Source organism: Mobula birostris, chromosome 1 (assembly GCF_030028105.1).
Source record: "Mobula birostris isolate sMobBir1 chromosome 1, sMobBir1.hap1, whole genome shotgun sequence".
Taxonomy (NCBI): Eukaryota; Metazoa; Chordata; class Chondrichthyes; order Myliobatiformes; family Myliobatidae; genus Mobula; species Mobula birostris.
This window is the reverse complement of record NC_092370.1, coordinates 17,507,252-17,526,496: the sequence shown is the minus strand read 5'-3', so window position 1 is coordinate 17,526,496 and position 19,245 is coordinate 17,507,252. Positions and strand designations below refer to the sequence as shown.

Below are 19,245 nucleotides of genomic sequence, written 5' to 3'. Positions count from 1 at the left end.
AATCACAGGGATCACTTCTATAAACTATAAACTTCAGGAGCCTGCTATATTCCATCTCCATTGTTTTATTTAAAAATGTAAACACGAGGAATTCTGCAGATGCTGGAAATTCAAGCAACACACATCAAAGGGTCTCGGCCCGAAACGTCGACTGTACCTCTTCCTAGAGATGCTGCCTGGCCTGCTGCGTTCACCAGCAACTTTGATGTGTGTTGCTTGGTCCATTGTTTTATTGTTGTTTTTTTTCTCAGCTCAACAGACAGCTGTGAAATTTACATCAGGAATTCAAATGAACAATATTACGATGTAGTGTCATACTACCCCAAGACAGGTTATGTTCAACCCACATGTAAATTGAGGTAGCCTGGGACAACTTTTGTGTTTTTTTATCATTTGACATCCCAGTCATCTGTAAATCATGATAAAACGAGATTCTGCAGATGGTAGAAATTCAGAGTAGCACATTCAAAATGCTCGATGAACTCAGCAGTGGAGGCAGCAACTACAGAAAGGAATACAGAGTTGACATTTCAGAGGGAGACCCTCCATAAGGATCTGATACAGGGTCTTGGCCCAAAATGTTGACCGTTTATTTATTTCCATAGGTGCTGCCTGACCTGCTGAGTACCTCCAGTACTTTTGGATACGTTGGGATAAAGCCATTTTCCTTAGGGTAACCTAATCAATGTATTTCCCCTGCAAAACACTAGACCTCTTGATGCTTTCCCACTCCTTAGTATGACCATGGATGATCTATGCTGGTCTCAAATCCTCTTCTGTGCAAGAAGTTGCAAGCAAAATTGTACCTAAAAATCTGCTGAAATTCTCCTGAAGCTGCACATAGAAAGCTTGATCTATAGGGGGAAATGCCATTTTCCTTGGAGCAACTTGGTGAATATATTCCCACTGGCAAATACCAGCCCTCTCAATATTTTACTCCTCTTTAGTATGACCATGATGGATTTATGCTGTCTCAACCACTCTTCTGTGCCTCTTCTAAATTCCTTGATCTTTCAGTTGTTTTTTTTAAATGATTTTTGACTGACAAAACAAAAGATCTAATTGTGATACTTCTCATCTAGCTTAAGACGTTGCAGGTGGAGGGGGAATCTTGTATTTGTCTCTAAGTGTCAGCATGCTTCAAAAAGAAATTGAATCTGTGCAGTATTTTGATGCCTCATTCAGGATATGAATGCAGATGTTAAAAATAAAACTCTGTTGAAATGTTGCATTGCTCACTGATTTGCTATGTCAGTTTGCTTTGGTTTATATTGCATGGGTAGTTGGGTAATAGTCTCTTATTTATGCATTTCTGCAGGAGTAAAATACGAGAGGACAGCAAAGTGGTGAATTTAGAATTTCTAGGAAGACTGAGCCATCAGGCAAGGCAGCAGAGGAACTGTAAATAATGCAGAAGGACCTACAAGTAGCACGACAATTTATTGTAGTGGTGTTCAAATAGATGCAGTTCATTTTTCATGGCCACCCTCCAACTTAGTGAAACAGTGCTGTTTCTCTCACCCTTCTGCTCTCGTTGAAGTATTTTACATTTGTCACTCTAATCAGTCAGCAAGGGATAGCAAAGTAGATCATAACGTGAAATAGTGAGAAATGATGCAATGAGAACAAATGTAGGTATGTATTGAAATATAAGACTATAAAACGTAGGAGCAGAATTAAGTAATTTGGCCTATTGAGTCTGCTCTGTCATTTCATCATGGGTGATCCATTTCTCCCTCAGCCCCAATCTCCAGCCTTCTCCATAATCTGACTAATCAGGAATCTATCAGTCTCTGCATTAAATTTACCCAGTGATTTGACCTCCACCGCCGCCTGTGGCAATGGATTAGATAGATTCACCACCCCATGGCTAAAGAAATTCCTCCTCATCTCCATTCTACATGGATGTCCTGCTATTCTGAGGCTGTGCCCTTTGATCTCCGACTCTCCCACCACAGGAAACGTTTTCTCCACACCCACTCTTTCCAGTCTTTTCAACACTCAACAGATTTCAATGAGATCGCCCCTCATTCTTCCGAATTCCATCAAGTATAGGTTGACAGCCTTCAAATGCTCCTCATGTGACAAACTTTTCAATCCCAGAACCATACTTGTGAACCTCCTTTGAACTCTGTCCAATGTCAGTACATCCTTTCTTAGATAGGGGGCCCAAGATGCTCACAATACTCCAGTTTTGTTTTAATAATCCAATTAAAAGAGTCGATGTTTCTAGTAGAATGTTAAAATTTCTAAACCTATGAAATTATTACAAATATTTAAGGACAAATGTTTCAAAGCGATGTCTGCGACGCGGATAACTACAATAAAGCAGCTGCTGTCTGAAACATATCGCTGCATGATTTGTCAAAGCAGTCACTTTTACTGAGGATGTCTACCTAATGAAATATCAATAATGCCAGTTGCAGCAACTTCTTTCATTTTTATTAAATATTAATCTGATTCAGCTGCAGTTAATCACTGAACTTGTCTGTAATTTTGTGAGGCAAGGTGAAAGTTAACATGACCATTAAAGGGAGGCTGACGTCAGATATGTGATAGTGATATGCTTTTATGTTGTTTTCTACAAAATAATTAATGACTACATAATTTTTCACAGAAAGAGGTGGCAAGCGAGAGACCTTCACCTGGAGAATCAATGAAACTTAATGCACAGGATCGAAGTGTAGCCCCCCTGGCCACCCTCAGGGTCGCTTGGCTCGCTGTCGCCTAGTGAAACAGCCTTGGCCCCGCCAAACTGGGTAATTAGTTTGTGTGGATGCTGTGTGAGGTACCCCACCCCGCCCAAATAACAGCCAATACACCAGATGCAATTAAATGATATACAGTTTATAGATATTACTGGAACTATATAATTAAAAGAGAATAAAATATAAAAGGAAAATAAAAGGCACTACACCTATCAAAGTTCAATCTCTTCGTGCACAAAAACCGTTGGAGCTCAAGGATCTTCTTCTTCACCATGCGACCCCCTCGGACCACCTCGACCGGCCGCCTGGGACCAACAACGGTGGTCGACCAGACGCTCCACACGAATCCGTCTCCGTCTCATCGCCGAACGTCCCGCTTGGGGTCCGGCCCCGTTAGCGGACTCACAGCACCCGGTCCATCCTCTGTCTCGCTCTCCCGCCTTCTGCCCCCAAAACCCCCTGGCAAACAGTATCTTCAAATACACCAAAACCATAACAACTATCCCAATTGGTTAATAAAGTATTTCTTATCACCCTCTAAACTACAGCAAGCTGCTAGCGCAAACTTTCTCAGCGTTTAAGACAACAAAGCCGCATTCCCCAGATTAACATAACAAAGACGCCATTTTAATTAGCCTCCGCAGTAACATAAAAATCGAAACCCCCTTACAGAAGTAAAATGCAGAGAGTTGTTAACTCAGTCAGCTCTATCATGGGCACTATCCTCTGTAGTATTGTGGACATCTTCAAGGTTTGATGCCTCAAAAAGGCACGTCCATCATTAAGGACCCCCATCACCCAGGACATGTCCTCTTCTCATTGTTACCATCAGGAAGGAGGTTCAGGAGCCTGAAGGCACACAGTCAACAATTCCGGAGCAGCTTCTTCCCCTCTGCCATCTGATTTCTGAATGGACTTGAACCCATGAACTCTACCTCACTACTTTATTCTACTTCTATTTTGCACTGATTAACTATTTTAACTGTTTTATATATATATATATGGCACTGTGTTAATTGCAAGTATGGAGGAAGAACTACAAAAATTAATTGATATAGTTATTGAAGAAAGTGCAAAAATGGGTCTGTCTATCAATTGCAAAAAGACAGAATGTATGGTGATATCCAAAAGGAAGGAGAATCCTATCTGCAGGCTGACAATATACGGAGCAGACATAAAGCAAGTGCAGAACTTCTGCTACTTAGGAAGCTGGGTGACATCAGATGGCAAGTGCAACATGGACATCAAAAGAAGAATAAGGATGGCAAAAAACACCTTTACGAGAATGAAGAGTATACCGACCAATACTAAACTAGGCATGACAACCTTCTCAGAGTACTGAAATGTTACATTTATCCAGTTATGTTATACGGCTCAGAATGTTGGACAATATCTAGTAACATGAGGAAATGAATTGTAGCAGCAGAGATGTGGTTTTTGAGGAGGATGCAAAGACTATCATGGATGAAATGAATATCTAATAAGGATGTCATGAACAGAGCAAACACAAAAAGAGGAATAATGTATGAGATCATGAAAAAGCAACGTAACTTCATTGGACATGTGATTAGGAAAGAGGAGTTAGAATGAACGGTAATTATGGGAAAGATTGAGGGGAAGAAAGCAAGAGGAAGACAAAGACAAATGATGATGGAGACAGCAGCCAGAGAACTGGAAATGAATACCAATGAATTGATCCACTTGACCCGAAACAGGCCATGGCAGTCAAAGCTCAAACTGGGCATGGAACCTGATGATGATGATGATGATATATTTAATAATTTACAGATTTTTTTCTTTTCTGTTATTATGTATTGCATCGTACTGCTGCCTCAAAGTTAACAAATTTTATGACATTTGCCAGTGATATTAAACCTGATTCTGATTCTGATTCTAATTGAAGGGGAGAACATCAACATTTTTAAAATTAAAACCAAAAAATACTTGAATGGATGCCTATGTGAAACAAAACTGTTTGGAAATTCCATCCAATATACAAAACCCAAGAGAAGAAGAAATCGAATAACTATTACAGCAGACCTATTGAGAAAGAAAGTAATGTGACCTGACTTGCATCTTTGGTCCTTCTTTTCAAAAACCCATTGCAGCTGTCCTTTCTGTCATCGGACACCACAGCTTTAACCCCACCCCTTCCACCACTCCTCCTGGCCTCACAAGCTTAATTAGAATCAGAATCAGGATCAGGTTTAATATCACGGGCATATGTCACCAAATTTGTTCTTTTACTGTATACTGTCATATACTGTATATAGTAAAGTTAAATTAAATAAGCGGTGCAAAAATAGAACAAAAAGTAGTGAGATAGTGTTCATGGGTTCCATGTCCATTTAGAAATCTGATGGCAGAAAAGAGGAAGCATTTCCTGAATTTTTGAGAATGTGTCTTCAGCCTCTTGTACCTCCTCCCTGATGGTGGCAATGAGAAGAGAGCATGCCCTGGGTGATGGTGTCCTTAATGATAGATGCCACATTTTTGAGGCACTGCTCCTCGAAGATGGTCTGGCAGCTGTGGTGGCTGGTGCACATGATGGACCAGACTGAGTTCATAACTCCCTGCAACTTATTTTGATCCTGTGCAGTAGTTCCTCCACCTCCCACACACACCAGACGGTGATGCAGCCTATTAGAATGCTCTCCATTGAACATCTGTAGAAATTTGCAAGTACCTTTGGTGACATACCAAATCTCCTCAAATAATGAGGTGACCTACAGGGAAGAAGTCATCTCTCTGACACAGTGGTGTCAAGAAAACAACCTCTCCCTCAATGTCGCAAAAACAAAGGAGCTGGTCATGGATTACAGGAGGAGTGGAGACGGCCTAACTCCTATTGACATTAATGGATCTGGGGTTGAGAGGGTAAACAGCTTTAAGTTCCTCGGTATCCACATCTCCGAGGACCCCACATCGTCTGTACACACCAACTGTGTGGTGAAAAAGGCACAACAGAGCCTCTTTCACCTCAGACCATTGAGAAAGTTTGGCATGGGCCCCCAAACCCTAAGAACTTTCTACAGGGGCACAATTGACAGGCTGCATCACTGCCTGGAATGGGAATCCCTTAATCGCAGGATTCTGCAGAGGGTGGTGTAGACAGACTAGCGCATCTGTAGTTGTGAACATCCCATGATTCAGGAAACTTAGAAAGACAGGTTTGAAAATAGGGCCCGAAGGATCATTGGGGACCCGAGTCACCCCAACCACAATCTGTTCTGGCTGCCTCCATATGGGAAACAGTACCACAGCATAAAAGCCAGGACCAACAGGCTCCAGGACAGCTTCTTCCACCAGGCCATCAGACTGATTAACTTACGCTCATTTGAGTGTATTTCTATGGTACATTGACTATTGCATTTATTATAAATTACAATGTTTGCATAGTACACATTTAGACAGAGATATAACGTAAAGATTTTTACTCCTCATGTATGTGAAGGATGTAAGAAATACAGTCATTCAATTCAATTGAATCTGAATGAAATATAGCTGCTGTTGTGCCTTCTTTGTGACTGCATGGATATGTTGGGCCCAGGATAGATCCTCCAAAATGTTGACACCCAGCAACTTGTGATCCCTCACTGAGGACTGGTGTGTGATCCCTCCCCTTACTCTCTCTGAAGTCCATAATCAATTCTTTGGTCTTCCTTGACTATATCTCCGAGGCATCCCTACCCCTAGCTTCACATTCATTACATGGTCTGAAATCCTATGACTTCTCTTCGCTGTCAGCTCTCTTATTACAACTGACTTCATTGATGATGCTGGTAGTCAATTAGCTTTTTGTTTGTACTTATGTGAAATAGTTTGTGATTGTCCTCTTCTTTGTCTATGTTTTATAGTGTTTTGGATAATTTTTCTTTGTAAATAAGCTAATTTAAAATTTAAGTATATTGCATTGACATAGATCTTTTGGTCCAAAAACCATAGAACAAAGGAACAGGTCTACAATGTTATGCCAAACCAATTAAATTAGCAATCAAATAATCTGTTCTGCCTACACAGTGTCCAAATCCTCTCTAATGTTTCTGCCCCTACCACCACCCAAGGCACCCAAGGCATTCCAGGTACTCATCATTCTCTGCACAAAAAATTTGCCCGTCACATCTCCTTTAAAATTACCCCCTTAGCAGGTATCAAAATGAAAACTTCGGTTGATAACTGTCTCTCGGGTGCCTCTCAACTTCCCCCTGGTCACCTCTTCCTTCTCGTTATTCTCTGGTTCACTCTCCTCTTCTATCAGATTCCTTCTGCTCCAGCCCTTCACCTTTCCCACCCATCTGGTTTCACCTATCACCTTCCAGCCCCACCTTTTTATTCTGGTGTCTTCCCCGTTCCTTTCTAGTCCTGGGGAAGTGTCTCGGCCTGAAATGTTAACTGTATAGAAATGTACAGAAACAACATGCAGATTGATTGAGCTGAGATAATCATTTAATTTGTGTCTGTTATAAATACTCATGTGGACCAGATGACATTCACCCCCTTGATTTAGAGATGATGTATACTTAATGAATTCATTTGTCTCATTTTGTTGTTTTTTTTATATATTATTTGTATGTAGGAGGGCAGAAAAGAGTGTGAGAATGAAAGAATGATTGGGGATTCAATGGTTAGGAGGTCAAACAGACCCCCTAAGTAGGTCAGTTGCCATAGATGCTACTCCACGGTAGAATGTGTTTCCTTGGGTGGTATTAAAGAGTTGCTGAGCTTCCTGACAGGGGAGGGTGAAGAATCAAAGTCTGTGACTCTCATCAGAACTGGCAACATAGGTAGAAAAGGATAAGTTTATTCATTATTGAGAGAGAGAGCCTGTGTAATGTCGAAGTGTTCTGATGAACAGTGGATTTTGATGGACTCTAGACCATGGTCTCTTTGGGGGCTTTGCTATTGTTTGTATGGCAGATGGGGGGGGGCTGATGCTTTTGTTAGGGCAGGTGGCGGGAAATGGAGGGAGAAGGGCTGATGCTTTTGTGTTAGGGCAGGTGGCAGGAAATGGAGGGAGAAGGGCTGATGCTTTTCTTAGGGCAGGTGGCGGGAAATGGAGGGAGAAGGGCTGATGCTTTTCTTAGGGCAGGTGGCGGGAAATGGAGGGAGAAGGGCTGATGCTTTTGTGTTAGGGCAGGTGGCGGGAAATGGAGGGAGAAGGGCTGTTAGGGCAGGTGGCGGGAAATGGAGGGAGAAGGGCTGATGCTTTTGTTTGGGCAGGTGGTGGGAAATGGAGGGAGAAGGGCTAATGTTTCTGCTGCTGCTTATGTGTGGGAGTTGGGGGGTCGCTTTGAGGTTCTAATGTTTTCCTGTCATCGTTCTTTGGGTATTTTCTTCCGTTTCATGGATGTCTGTGAAGAGTAAGAATTACAGGTTGTATGCATACTCTGATGTTAAATTGAATTATTGCACCTTTTAACCATTCAAAAAGGTTCTGTAAGCCGATTTTAGGGAGACAAGAAAGAGGTTAAAACACAGAACTGCAAATGTAGTAATGCCAGGATTACATCCAAGTTCCACAGACTGGCAATTCAAAAGGAAAAGGATCCAGGAAATGAATGATGGAGAGATGGGCCAGGGTTGACTCCAGATTTTGTACAGTGGATCTGTATCTTGGGTGAATGATCAAACACGTTACATCTCAAAAGAACTGGAACTAATCATGAAGTGTAGGGGTGGCATAACTTGCTGGGGCTGTTGGCGAGGACTTAAACTGGATTGGCTAATTGTTCAGACCGCAATTGTCACATTGTGTGCAGCTTTGGGCCGCATATTGAGGATAGGGTGTCTTGGTATTAGAGATGGTACAGAAGAGGTTCACAAGAATGATTCCAGGATTAAAAGAGTTAATGTATGAGCAGCTTTTGATGAAATTGGGCCTGTAGTCACTGGTGGTTAGAGGAAGAGGAGGAATCTTATTTGAATATTTAAAGACCTGGATAGAATGGACGCAGAGAGGAATTTTCCTATAATGAGGGAGTCTAGGACCAGAAGGCTGAGCCTCTGAATACAAGAGATTCCTTTTGGTACAGAGTTGCAGAGGAATTTATTTAGCCAGATGGTTGTGAATCTGTGGACTTCATTGCCACAGACAGTGGTGGAGGGCAAGTCATTGAGTATATTTAAAGTGGAGGTTGACAGGTTCATGATTACTAAGGGTATCAGAGATTATGGGGAGAAGGTAGGAAAATTGCATTCAGAGCGATTATAAGTCAGCCATGATGAAATAGCAGAGAAGACTTGATGGGCCAAATGGACTATCTCTGCTTCTATGTCTTATGGTCTGATGACAAAGGAAACAAAGCCTTTGAGGGAAACCAGGAAGAAAAGAAACAAATTAGGAAACAGGAGTTAGAGAAGTAGTGGGCAATATAAGTAAGTCAGAAGAAACTAAAATGACCTGCAAGTAAAAGCAAAGTATCCTAAACTATTAAATTGGGAAAATTAAAAATACTACCTCAAATTGCATTCAGCACTCCACACAACAAGGTAGATGAATTAATGGCACAAGCAGTCATCAAGCTGCAGCTGGGGAAGGGGGTTGTATGGTTATAAGGGGCAAACCTTGGGAGGTGATCGTTCAAAGATACTGAACACTTTGGAAGGATGAGTTGAGAAAAGAAAAGGTGGAAGGTTAATGCTGATATTAAAGGAGGGGTTCAAAAGTCAAAGTTTAAAATACATTTCTAAGTTCAAAGTAAATTAATAAGAGACTGAGAAATGTTCTTGGTACAGTAGACCTTGATGTAGAATAATACAGCACATGAACTGGCCCTTTGACCAGTGATGCTGTGCCAAATTAATTAAGCTACAGACACCTAATCCCGTCTGCCTGCATTTGATCATTATCCTTCCTTTTCCTGCATGTTCACATCCCTAACAAAGAGCCTCGAGGATGCCTCTAATGCGGAGGGTTCCTGACCATTTCTGTGCCATGGTTCCCTACCATTAACCAAGGGTCAGTTGTCCCCAGGTTGGGAAACCCTATTCTAATGCATCTGCCTCCACCACCACCCCTCACAGCACGTTCGAGGCACGAGCAATTTTGTGTAAAAAAAAACTGCTCTGCACACCTCCTTCGAACGTTCCCCCTCTCGCCTTAAATATATCTCGCCTTCTATTATTAGACATTTGGACCCTGGGAGAATGATGCCAGCCGTGTCATCTGTACGTGTAGGATATAATCAGTTCTGCTGAGGCTGAAAAAGAGCAGCAAACATTTGTGGGAGTTATTTCAAAGCCACCAACTAGCAGGATTACTATGCACCAGCACATTATCAGTGGATAATACTAACATTAAAATTCAATATTGATATTACAAATCAAGAAGTTAGCCATGTGTTTAATTGAGCTAATAAAGCAACTGCAAGTTGATAAATGCTATGGACTTTTATTACCTACAGTACACACATCTACCATATATAGCTGGGGTGCCTAAGACTTTCGCACAGTTCTGTATTCGTCAACATGGAGCAGAGAGCGAGTTTGTAAACCTGGCAGCAGGAGTAAAGGTTTTTGGGGGTAGTGAGGGTGGAGTGCTGCAGGAGGGGTGTGGGACAAGTGGCAGAGAAGGAGTGCCGGGGAGAGGGGTGGTGCTGATGCAGACAACAGGCAAGATCATTTGATTACAAACAATTGGCTAATAGATCATTAGAGAATCTCTGGTGCTTCCGACTCTCTCTCCTCTCCGTTTCCCTTTCCCCAACCATGTTTTGCATCTCCTACCCCCTTCCCACTCTCAGTCCACAATAGAGACCCATATCAGAATCAGGTTTATCGTCATTCATGTATGTCATGTTTTTTTTTTGCACCGCCAGTACATTGCAATACATAAAATTACTACAGTACTGTGCAGAAAAAAAATGTAAGCACCTTAGATATATATATATATATATATACCTTAGACTTTTGCACAGTACTATGCATTTCAGAGTTGTGTAAAAGGTGGTTATAGAGATAAAGGATAAAATGTTTACCATGTTTCATAATTTTAAAAATCTGGAATAACTCCTGTGGTAATCAAATATAACTGCACTATTTTGGAGAGACAGAAAACAGGAAACTATCAAGCTGTTCGCCTGATGTTGCTAGCAGGGAAAACACTGGAATCCCTCATGAAGGATGTATGAGGAGAACAGATGGAAATGACTAACAAGACCATCAGCAAGGATTTATGGAAGGGAGATCGGAAATTTTTGTAGCCTTGACAAGTAGACTGGATTTGTTATGCTGAGTTTTTCATAAGGCTTTCACTAAGATTCCACAGGTTAGGTAACCTGGTTGGAATACTTCAATGTTTTAAGTTCAAGTCAGTTTATTATCAAAGTATATATTTGTCAGCATATAGAACACTGAGATTTATTTTATTGGGGGCATAAAGCTATGGAATAATAACCATAACAGAATCAATAAAAGGCTGCATCAACTTGGGTACTTAACCTGTGTGCAAAAGACACCAAATTGCAAATACAAAGAAAAAGAAATAATAATAATAATAATAATAATAAATAAAGAAGCAATAAATATCAAGAACACGAAATGAAGAGCCCTTGAAAGTGAGGCCATAGGTTGTGAGAACATTTCAGTGATGGGGCGAGTGAAGTTGAGTGAAGTTATTGTCTTTGGTTCAAGAGCCTGATAGTTGAGTGGTAATAACTGTTCCTGAACCTGGTGATGTGAGTCCTGAGGCTCCTGTACCACCTTCATGATAGCAGCAGTGAAAAGCAAGCATGACCTGGGTGGTGGGGGTTCCTGATGATGGATGCTGTTTTTCTGCAACAATGTTTTGGTGTGCAGGGCTTTACCCGTGATGGGCTGGGCCATAGCCACTACTTTTTTCTGTTCTAGGGCATTGGTGTTTCCATACCAGGCTGTGATGCAGCCATTCAGTTTACTCTCTGTTACACGTCTATAGAAGTTTGTCAAAGTTTTAGGTGCCATGACAAATCTATGCAAACTCCTAAGGAAGTGGAGACACTACCATCCTCTCTTTGTCATTACAAACTTTGATTAGTGATACGCTCACTGTGTCGATGATTTCCTGTACACTTGTGATGAGCAGTAAGACGTTGTAATGTACAGCAGAGATTAGATCTTGGACCTCAGCTACTTATCAACCATATGAACGATTCAGCCAAGATGACTAAATATCTTTTTCCAAGTTACTGATAATTCAGAACTTGATGGAATTGTAAGTAGGAAGATAATATAAAGGAGTTTCAAATAGTTTTAAAGTGAATGAGTATGTAAGAATCTGGCACACAATAAAATGTGGAAAAAAGGGAGATCATCCATTTTGGTGCAAAAACAGAAGGGCAAAAATACTTATCGAATGTTGACTGTGTGGGTGATACTGTTGTTCAAATGACCTGCAGAAAGATGTAGCAAGCAATTAGAAAGCAAAATGGTGTGTTATGTTTCAATTTTATTATTTTTGTTTATTTATTTTATTGAGTTGCAACATTGAGTAGACCCTTCCCGCCCTTCAAGCCACGCTGCCCAGTTACCCACCTATTTAACCCTAGTCTAATCACAGAACAATTTACAGTGACCAATCAGCCTACCAACCGGTGTGTCTTTGGATGGTGGAGGAAACTGGAGCACCCGGAGAAATCACAAGCAGTCATGGGGAGAATGTACAAACTCCTTACAGACAACGGTGGGAACTGAACCCGAGTTGCCTGTCCTATAAAGCATTATGCTAACCACTACACTACAGTGCCACCCCTTCTATATATGCTGTTATCAGAGTAGTAACATAATTCTCCTGTAATTATGTTGGTTTCAGTGGTACTGTAAGATCAAGGATCAACTTTAATTGCCATGTACACTGACATGTATTAGGAGTTGTATGACATGCATCATAAAACGACAATTATAAGGAATAAAGAAGTATATAAAAAAATAAAGTTAGAAGCTATAGGCAGAGAGGTAGCTGGATTCACCAGTTTTGCACATGAGGAGAGATCGTGCTGACTGGAATTGTAATTTCTCCTGCTTAGAAAATTGAAAAGTGCTCTGATTGAATCTTGGAACTTGCTGCAGAAGTTGACAAGCCGAGGGCAGAGTGGATGACCCTTCTGGCTGAGGTTCTGGAACCCAGGATCACAGTGTCAGGAGAGCACGTATGTCATTTAGAACTGAGTAATGGAGACATTTCTCCATTTAGTAGTCAGTAAATTATTGGAATATATCTGGGAAGGTGGTGGAAGCTCAGTTACTGGATTAATTCCAAACAAAAATCAATCTGTCTGTAGATATTATGACAATCGATGAATGTGGGAATGCTGAAAGAATATGAAACCAAGGTAGAATGTCAGCCAGGATCCTGATAAATAGTGAAGCAGACTAAAAGGCCTATTCTTGTTCCAATTTCTTGTATTTTTTTTACATTTTTAATATAACGATTAGATCCACAAACTGGGCAGCACTTTTATGTGATGCGATCACAGCGCCTGCAAACAGAGTTCAGTATTGCCGCTGTCTGTAAGAGATCTGTACATTCTCCCTGTGTTTCAGATTTCTCTCACATCCTAAAGACGTACAGGTTAGTAGGTTAATTGGTCACATGGTGTAATTGAACACTGCTGGCTCGTTGGGCCAGAAGGGCCTGTTATTATGTTGTATCTCTAAATTAAACTAATATTTGAAATCATTTGCTTTAGAGATTTAATAGTTTTAAATGCATTAATAAGTCAGAAATGTTAAAAGCTACTGAAGTCCTCATCTGGTTTTAAAGCAGCAAATCCCCATCCTCGGCTTTGATAATGGCAGCCTGTTGCCATGGGAATTGGGTCTTCCTTACTATGTTGTTTGAAGATCAGTCACTGTTCAAACTACTGAGTTCCAGGATGCGACTAGCCAAAAATAAAATAAAGCTATCTGCCTCAGATCAAAGTAAGCTGAGACATTAGTGTCCTTGGTAATGATCCTGGAAATCAAGATCTAGTACAGTATGAGGGTGCTGTATAATCAGGTAAGTTTTATTTTATTTTATTCGGATACACTGCAGAGTAGGCCCTCCAGGCCCTTTGAGCCACATTGCCCAGTAATCCTCCAATTTATTCCTAGCCTGGTCAAGGCACAATTTACAATGACCAGTTTACCGACCAACTGGTATGTCTTTGGACTGTGGGAGGAAACTGGAGCACCTGGAGGAAACCTGCATGGTCATGGGGAGAAAGTACAAGCTCCTTACGGGCAGTGACGGGAATTGAACCCAGGTCGCTGGCAATGTAAAACGTTGTACTAACCACTACACTACCTTAGTACCTGTCACTCTCATAGCTTGGTGAATAGAATCAAAAATGAAATCACTGAATCAGTCAAATGAAGTTTAATGTATTAAAATTCCAATTGATTGTAACTGAATTTTCCTGGTTGCTCAGACAACGGGGCTATTTTTTTTCTAGCCAGTCTTGCAGAAGTAATGCTTACGTCCCTTTGACACTGCTTTACCAAAATATTTTTCATCACATGGCACTTGCAGTTCTGAAGAAATCTGTATTTATACTATCTTCAACAAGTGTTAAATTATCCTCTGTCACAACTACACTGTTAAGCCTATACAGTTCTAAATCTATTTTGTGTGAAAGACTTCTACAAGGACCCATGACAATTTTTACACAGCCAACAACTTTCCAGAAAATGGAATTAAATCTCTGAGTTACAAACTCAGCAGGTCAGGTAGCATCTATAGAAATGAATAAATATCCGAGGTTTTGGGCCAAGACCCTTCTTCATTCCATAGATGCTGCGTGACCGGCTGAGTTGGTAACTCAGCATTTTGTGCGTGTTGCTTTAGATTTCCAGCATCTGCAGAAACACTCGTGCTTATGAGTTGCCAACTGATATATGGAATTCCAAACCTTTGGGTTTTAGGGAGCAGCTTTAGTAATCTGGGAGATCTGGCTGTTCAGCTACAGAAAGGTATCCAAGGTGGCTGAAAAAGTTGGGTCTTTATTTTTTGGAGCGTAGAAGGTTGAGGGGGGACTTGATAGAGGTATTTAAAATTATGAGGGGGATAGACAGAGTTGACGTGGATAGGCTTTTTCCATTGAGAGTGGGGGAGATTCAAACAAGAGGACATGAGTTGAGAGTTAAAGGGCAAAAGTTTAGGGGTAACATGAGGGGGAACTTCTTTACTCAGAGAATGGTAGCTGTGTGGAACGAGCTTCCAGCAGAAGTGGTTGAGGCAGGTTCGATGTTGTCATTTAAAGTTAAATTGGATAGATATGGACAGGAAAGGAATGTAGAGTTATGGGCTGAGTGCAGGTCAGTGGGACTAGGTGAGAGTAAGAGTTCGGCACGGACTAGAACGGCCGAGATGGCCTGTTTTCGTGCTGTAAATGTTATATGGTTATATCACCACATAACATGTAATCTGAAAGAGGTGACACAGCTGTATAGTAGTCAGTGTCATACTAGTACAGCACCACCCACCCCCTTCAATTCCACCGTCATCTCTAAGGAGTTCGTACATTCACCCTGTGACTGCATTGATTTCCTCCTGCTGGTCCAATTTCCTCCCACATTTCAAAAACATGTGGGTTAGTAGACTAATTGGTCGTACAGATGTAATAGGTCAGTATGGGTACGTTGGTCCAGAGGGGCCTGTTACTGTGCTGTATCTCTCAATCAGGGGTTCCCAAACTTTGTTATGCCGTGCACCAAGACCATAAAGCAAGTGGTCATGGACCCCAGTGTGGGAAACCCAAAATAAATAAAAATAGTTCCTTACAATGTTTTATATGGCAACATGACTTTTAATATCAAAGGACTAATGATAAGTGAGGAATAAGATGGAAAAAAACTAGACTTGATAAGTAAAAAGTTCATGAGTGATAACCAGAATGGTGGTAAAGAACTTGAAACGGTACCTCCCAGATCAAAATTGCATCTGTCATACCCATATCAATTTACAGCACATTCTATCTTTACATTTATATACATTTGCTTAGTTTTGAACAAAATGTGGGACTGCAACCAGAGGTCTTGTGTTAAGTTGAGCAGTAAAAAGCTTAAAGGGAACACGAGGAGAAAGCTCGTGAGGGTGTGGAATGAGCTGCCAGCACAAGTGGTCCATGCGAGCTTGATTTCAACATTTAAGAGAAGTTCGGATAGGTACATGGATGGTAGGGGTATGGAAGGCTATGGTCCCAGAGCAGGTCAATGGGAGTAGGCAATTTAAATGGTTCAGCACAGACTAGATGGGCAAAAGGGTGTGTTTTTGTGCGAAAGTTCTCTCTGACTCCATGACTCTAAACTATGGAAATAGTGAACATAAACCATTCTCAAAAGCCCATTTGATTAGCATGCTCATGGCACAACAGCTTATATATGCTACAAATTGATCAGCAATTCAGATACAGAGAAAACACAACATTTTGCAGATAATTTTCCTCAAATTACATCTGGCCATTGTACGTTGGCACCTAACAAAATTAAGACTAACTCTCCCTTGAGACCCTGATGTGAAATTCTGATTTTGAATGGTCATTTTGCAATCAGCAGATGGAACATTTGCCTCCAAATATTTATCTCAAGTATAGGAATGAAAAATTAGATAATGTCCTCACAGCTAACCTTTATTTATTGACCTCTGATCCTCAATGGAAATATATACTTCAGTCAATGGAAAAATTAATTTACTTTGTATTTTATGTACTTGCTGAACACTGTACATCAAATTGCCTGTTTTGGTACATGGCCCTGAGGACACATTGTACTCTGAATGCCTACTCTATTCGATATAAGCTTAACTTTGTTTATTCCTGACAGTGATATGATTTCAGTTGTCTCAAATCTAAGTTTGCAATGCTCATCATGAAGTCATAGAGCTCTACTGTGCTAAAATAGGACATTTGGCCCACCGAGTCTATGCTGAACTGTCATTCTGCCTGGTTTCATCAACCTGCAGGGCACCTTGCGTCTTTTGGAATTTCTTCATTTCCTAACTGTTTTGGTGTTTGGTAGAACTGAGGATTTTTTAATCCATTTTATGCAGATCTCTGCATTGGGAAGCATATTTGTACTGAGACAAAGATCATAATATAGAAATTAATGCAGTTTTGGAATTGGAATTGGAAATCAAGGAATACAAGTAATATCCTAGATTTGGATTAACCTTATCAAAGTGCTAAAAGTTCAAAGTACTTTTAGCTTACAGCTTTACAAAACAAGTAAATAATCTCACTTTAGATACTAGGGTTACCATCAGTTACTGGTAGTGGTCTATGGCAGGGGTCCCCAACCTTTTTTGCATTGCGGACCGGTTTAATATTGCCAATATTCTTGCAGATCGGACAACCTGTGGGGGTGGTGTCCAAGTAGGGTTAAATTCACCTCAACATGTCTTTTACAGTTAGGGTTGCCAACTTTCTCACTCCCAAATAAGGGACAAAAGTATCAGTCAAATATGGAACACTTGTGTTTACCCCGAGAAAGACTACCATGACCATTAAGCCTTGCGCGGGCACCTATGTGCGCATATGCATATGTGCCAATTTTTTTTCCACAAATCGGTTTTGGCTTAATCTTCCCGACTATGCTGTAATACATTATTTCTACTTTATATAGGCTGTGTATTTATCATATCATCCCTGCTTTTACTATATGTTAGAGTTATTTTAGGTTTTATGTGTTATTTGGTATGATTTGGTTGGTTATTTTTTGGGTCTGGGAACGCTCAAAAATTTTTCCCATATAAATTAATGGTAATTGCTTCTTCCCTTTACGCCATTTCAGCTTATGAACGGTTTCATAGGAACGCTCTACCTTAGCAGAGGAAATATGGGACAAGGGTGGCCCCGTGTGGGACAAACCAATTTAGCCCAATATACGGGACGTCCCAGCAAATACGGTACAGTTGGCAACCCTATGTTCAAGTTCAACAGTGTGTGACAGGGAATGAGGAAAGGTGCAGCTGACTCGTATCGTTTCCTCGCGGCCTGGTAGTACATGCTTTGCGGCCCGGTACCGGTCCGCGGCCCAGTGGTTGGGGACCGTTGGTCTATGGTACAAAAAAGGTTGGGAACCCCTGCTTTAGAATTGTGCAGTACACAAGAAACCAGAAAGTTTATCCCACCCATTGCAAATGCTTTCCTATGCTTTCTTGGATGTCATATCGAATGATCTATTAATTTTACAGCTGTGAGGTATCCTGCGCTGCTGTTTGCAGAAGGGAATTACATTTTTCTTTTGAAACTCCCATAAGAATGGGAGGCTGGTGAAAGACGTTTTAATAAATTATTTACAGTGGTTAATTAGATTGACAGGAAACTCCCTTGGATATGATTATAAATTAAATTTTACACCAGACGTCACTGCTACATTTAAAAATCTGCCATGCAACATTCATTCGTGTGTACTTCAGTCTTCTCTGGTTCATATTCAATTAGCTGATGAATTAAGTTACCTCAAAACACCATATTCCATGATAGTAATACAGAAAACGCTGGAGAAACTCAGCAGGTCAGGCAACATCTATGGAGGCTTCCATGATGGTTCTACTGCAACTTGTATTACTTTTTTTGCAGGCTGTAAGCATCACCCGCAAAACTAACATTTAATGGCCACCCACATCAAAGTTGCTGGTGAACGCAGCAGGCCAGGCAGCATCTCTGGGAAGAAGTACAGTCGATTTAATGGCCACCCCCCAGTTACCAGTAACTTGTACATACAGTATTTTGGAGTCAATTCATCACTGTGGGTCTTGATACATGCAGTTTCTTCGTTTGTTAGTGCCATGTTGCTGGCCTGCAGTACACCCTTGCACAAGGTGTTGCCTAGCCCCCGATCAGGGTCACGTGATACCATGATGGTGAATGGTTGAACAAGCAGCTGGTGTTTGACCAGACTCTCGCTCGGTGCTGCCGGGGAAGGTGTCTGCATATGGCAGTCTCCCGCTTGCTGCTCCCAAGGGAAGATGCTTGTGTTCTCTTTCTCCATCAATACTGTCTGCAGATGGGGTCGGACCAAGGTTTAATCGACACGGACTCTGGATGTGAACTCTCAGGTTCATGATATATTCTAGTTCTGGTCGTTCTTTCTTGTTAGTAATTTTGGGCAATTATTGAATCAGAGCAGCCTGCTGATAATGAACGCTGAGCTGAGCTGTACTGAGATAGGCCTTTCGATTTTTGTGTTTTATATCCTGTGTGACTTTTGTTGCCATTTGCAAAATACTTCTTTGTGCTGGGGAGGGATTTTGATGTTTGATGTTTTTCATTGGGGGGTTAGTTTCATGGTTTTCTTTGTATCATTGACTGTCTGTGGGAAGATAGGGTTGTATACTGCATACATGCTACATTAATAATGCACTTTATTCTTTGAAGTACAAGTTTACGACCATTGACGCCAAGCAGACAATCTATGAAGCATATTGATAATGGCTGGGGTCACCCATCTGGAAAAAACACTGCCCAGAAGTAGCCAATGGCAAATCAGTTCCGTGGAAAAAATTGCCAAGAACAATCATGGATTTACAATTCTACTGATATATCATAATTATCATCACTAAAAATGAGCATTTTATTCG

At 41.0% G+C, this 19,245-nt stretch overlaps 1 protein-coding gene across 1 annotated transcript in view; it reads right to left on the bottom strand.

Annotated features, from left to right (window-relative positions):
* csmd3b (CUB and Sushi multiple domains 3b) overlaps positions 1 to 18,656 on the bottom strand; it is a 2,134,893-nt gene extending 2,116,237 nt beyond the window's left edge. The window contains exon 1 of the mRNA XM_072277417.1: positions 18,389 to 18,656. Within this exon, the coding sequence (XP_072133518.1) occupies positions 18,389 to 18,656 (268 nt within the window). The remainder of the gene's footprint in view (positions 1 to 18,388) is intronic.
* Positions 18,657 to 19,245: the final 589 nt, after the last annotated feature.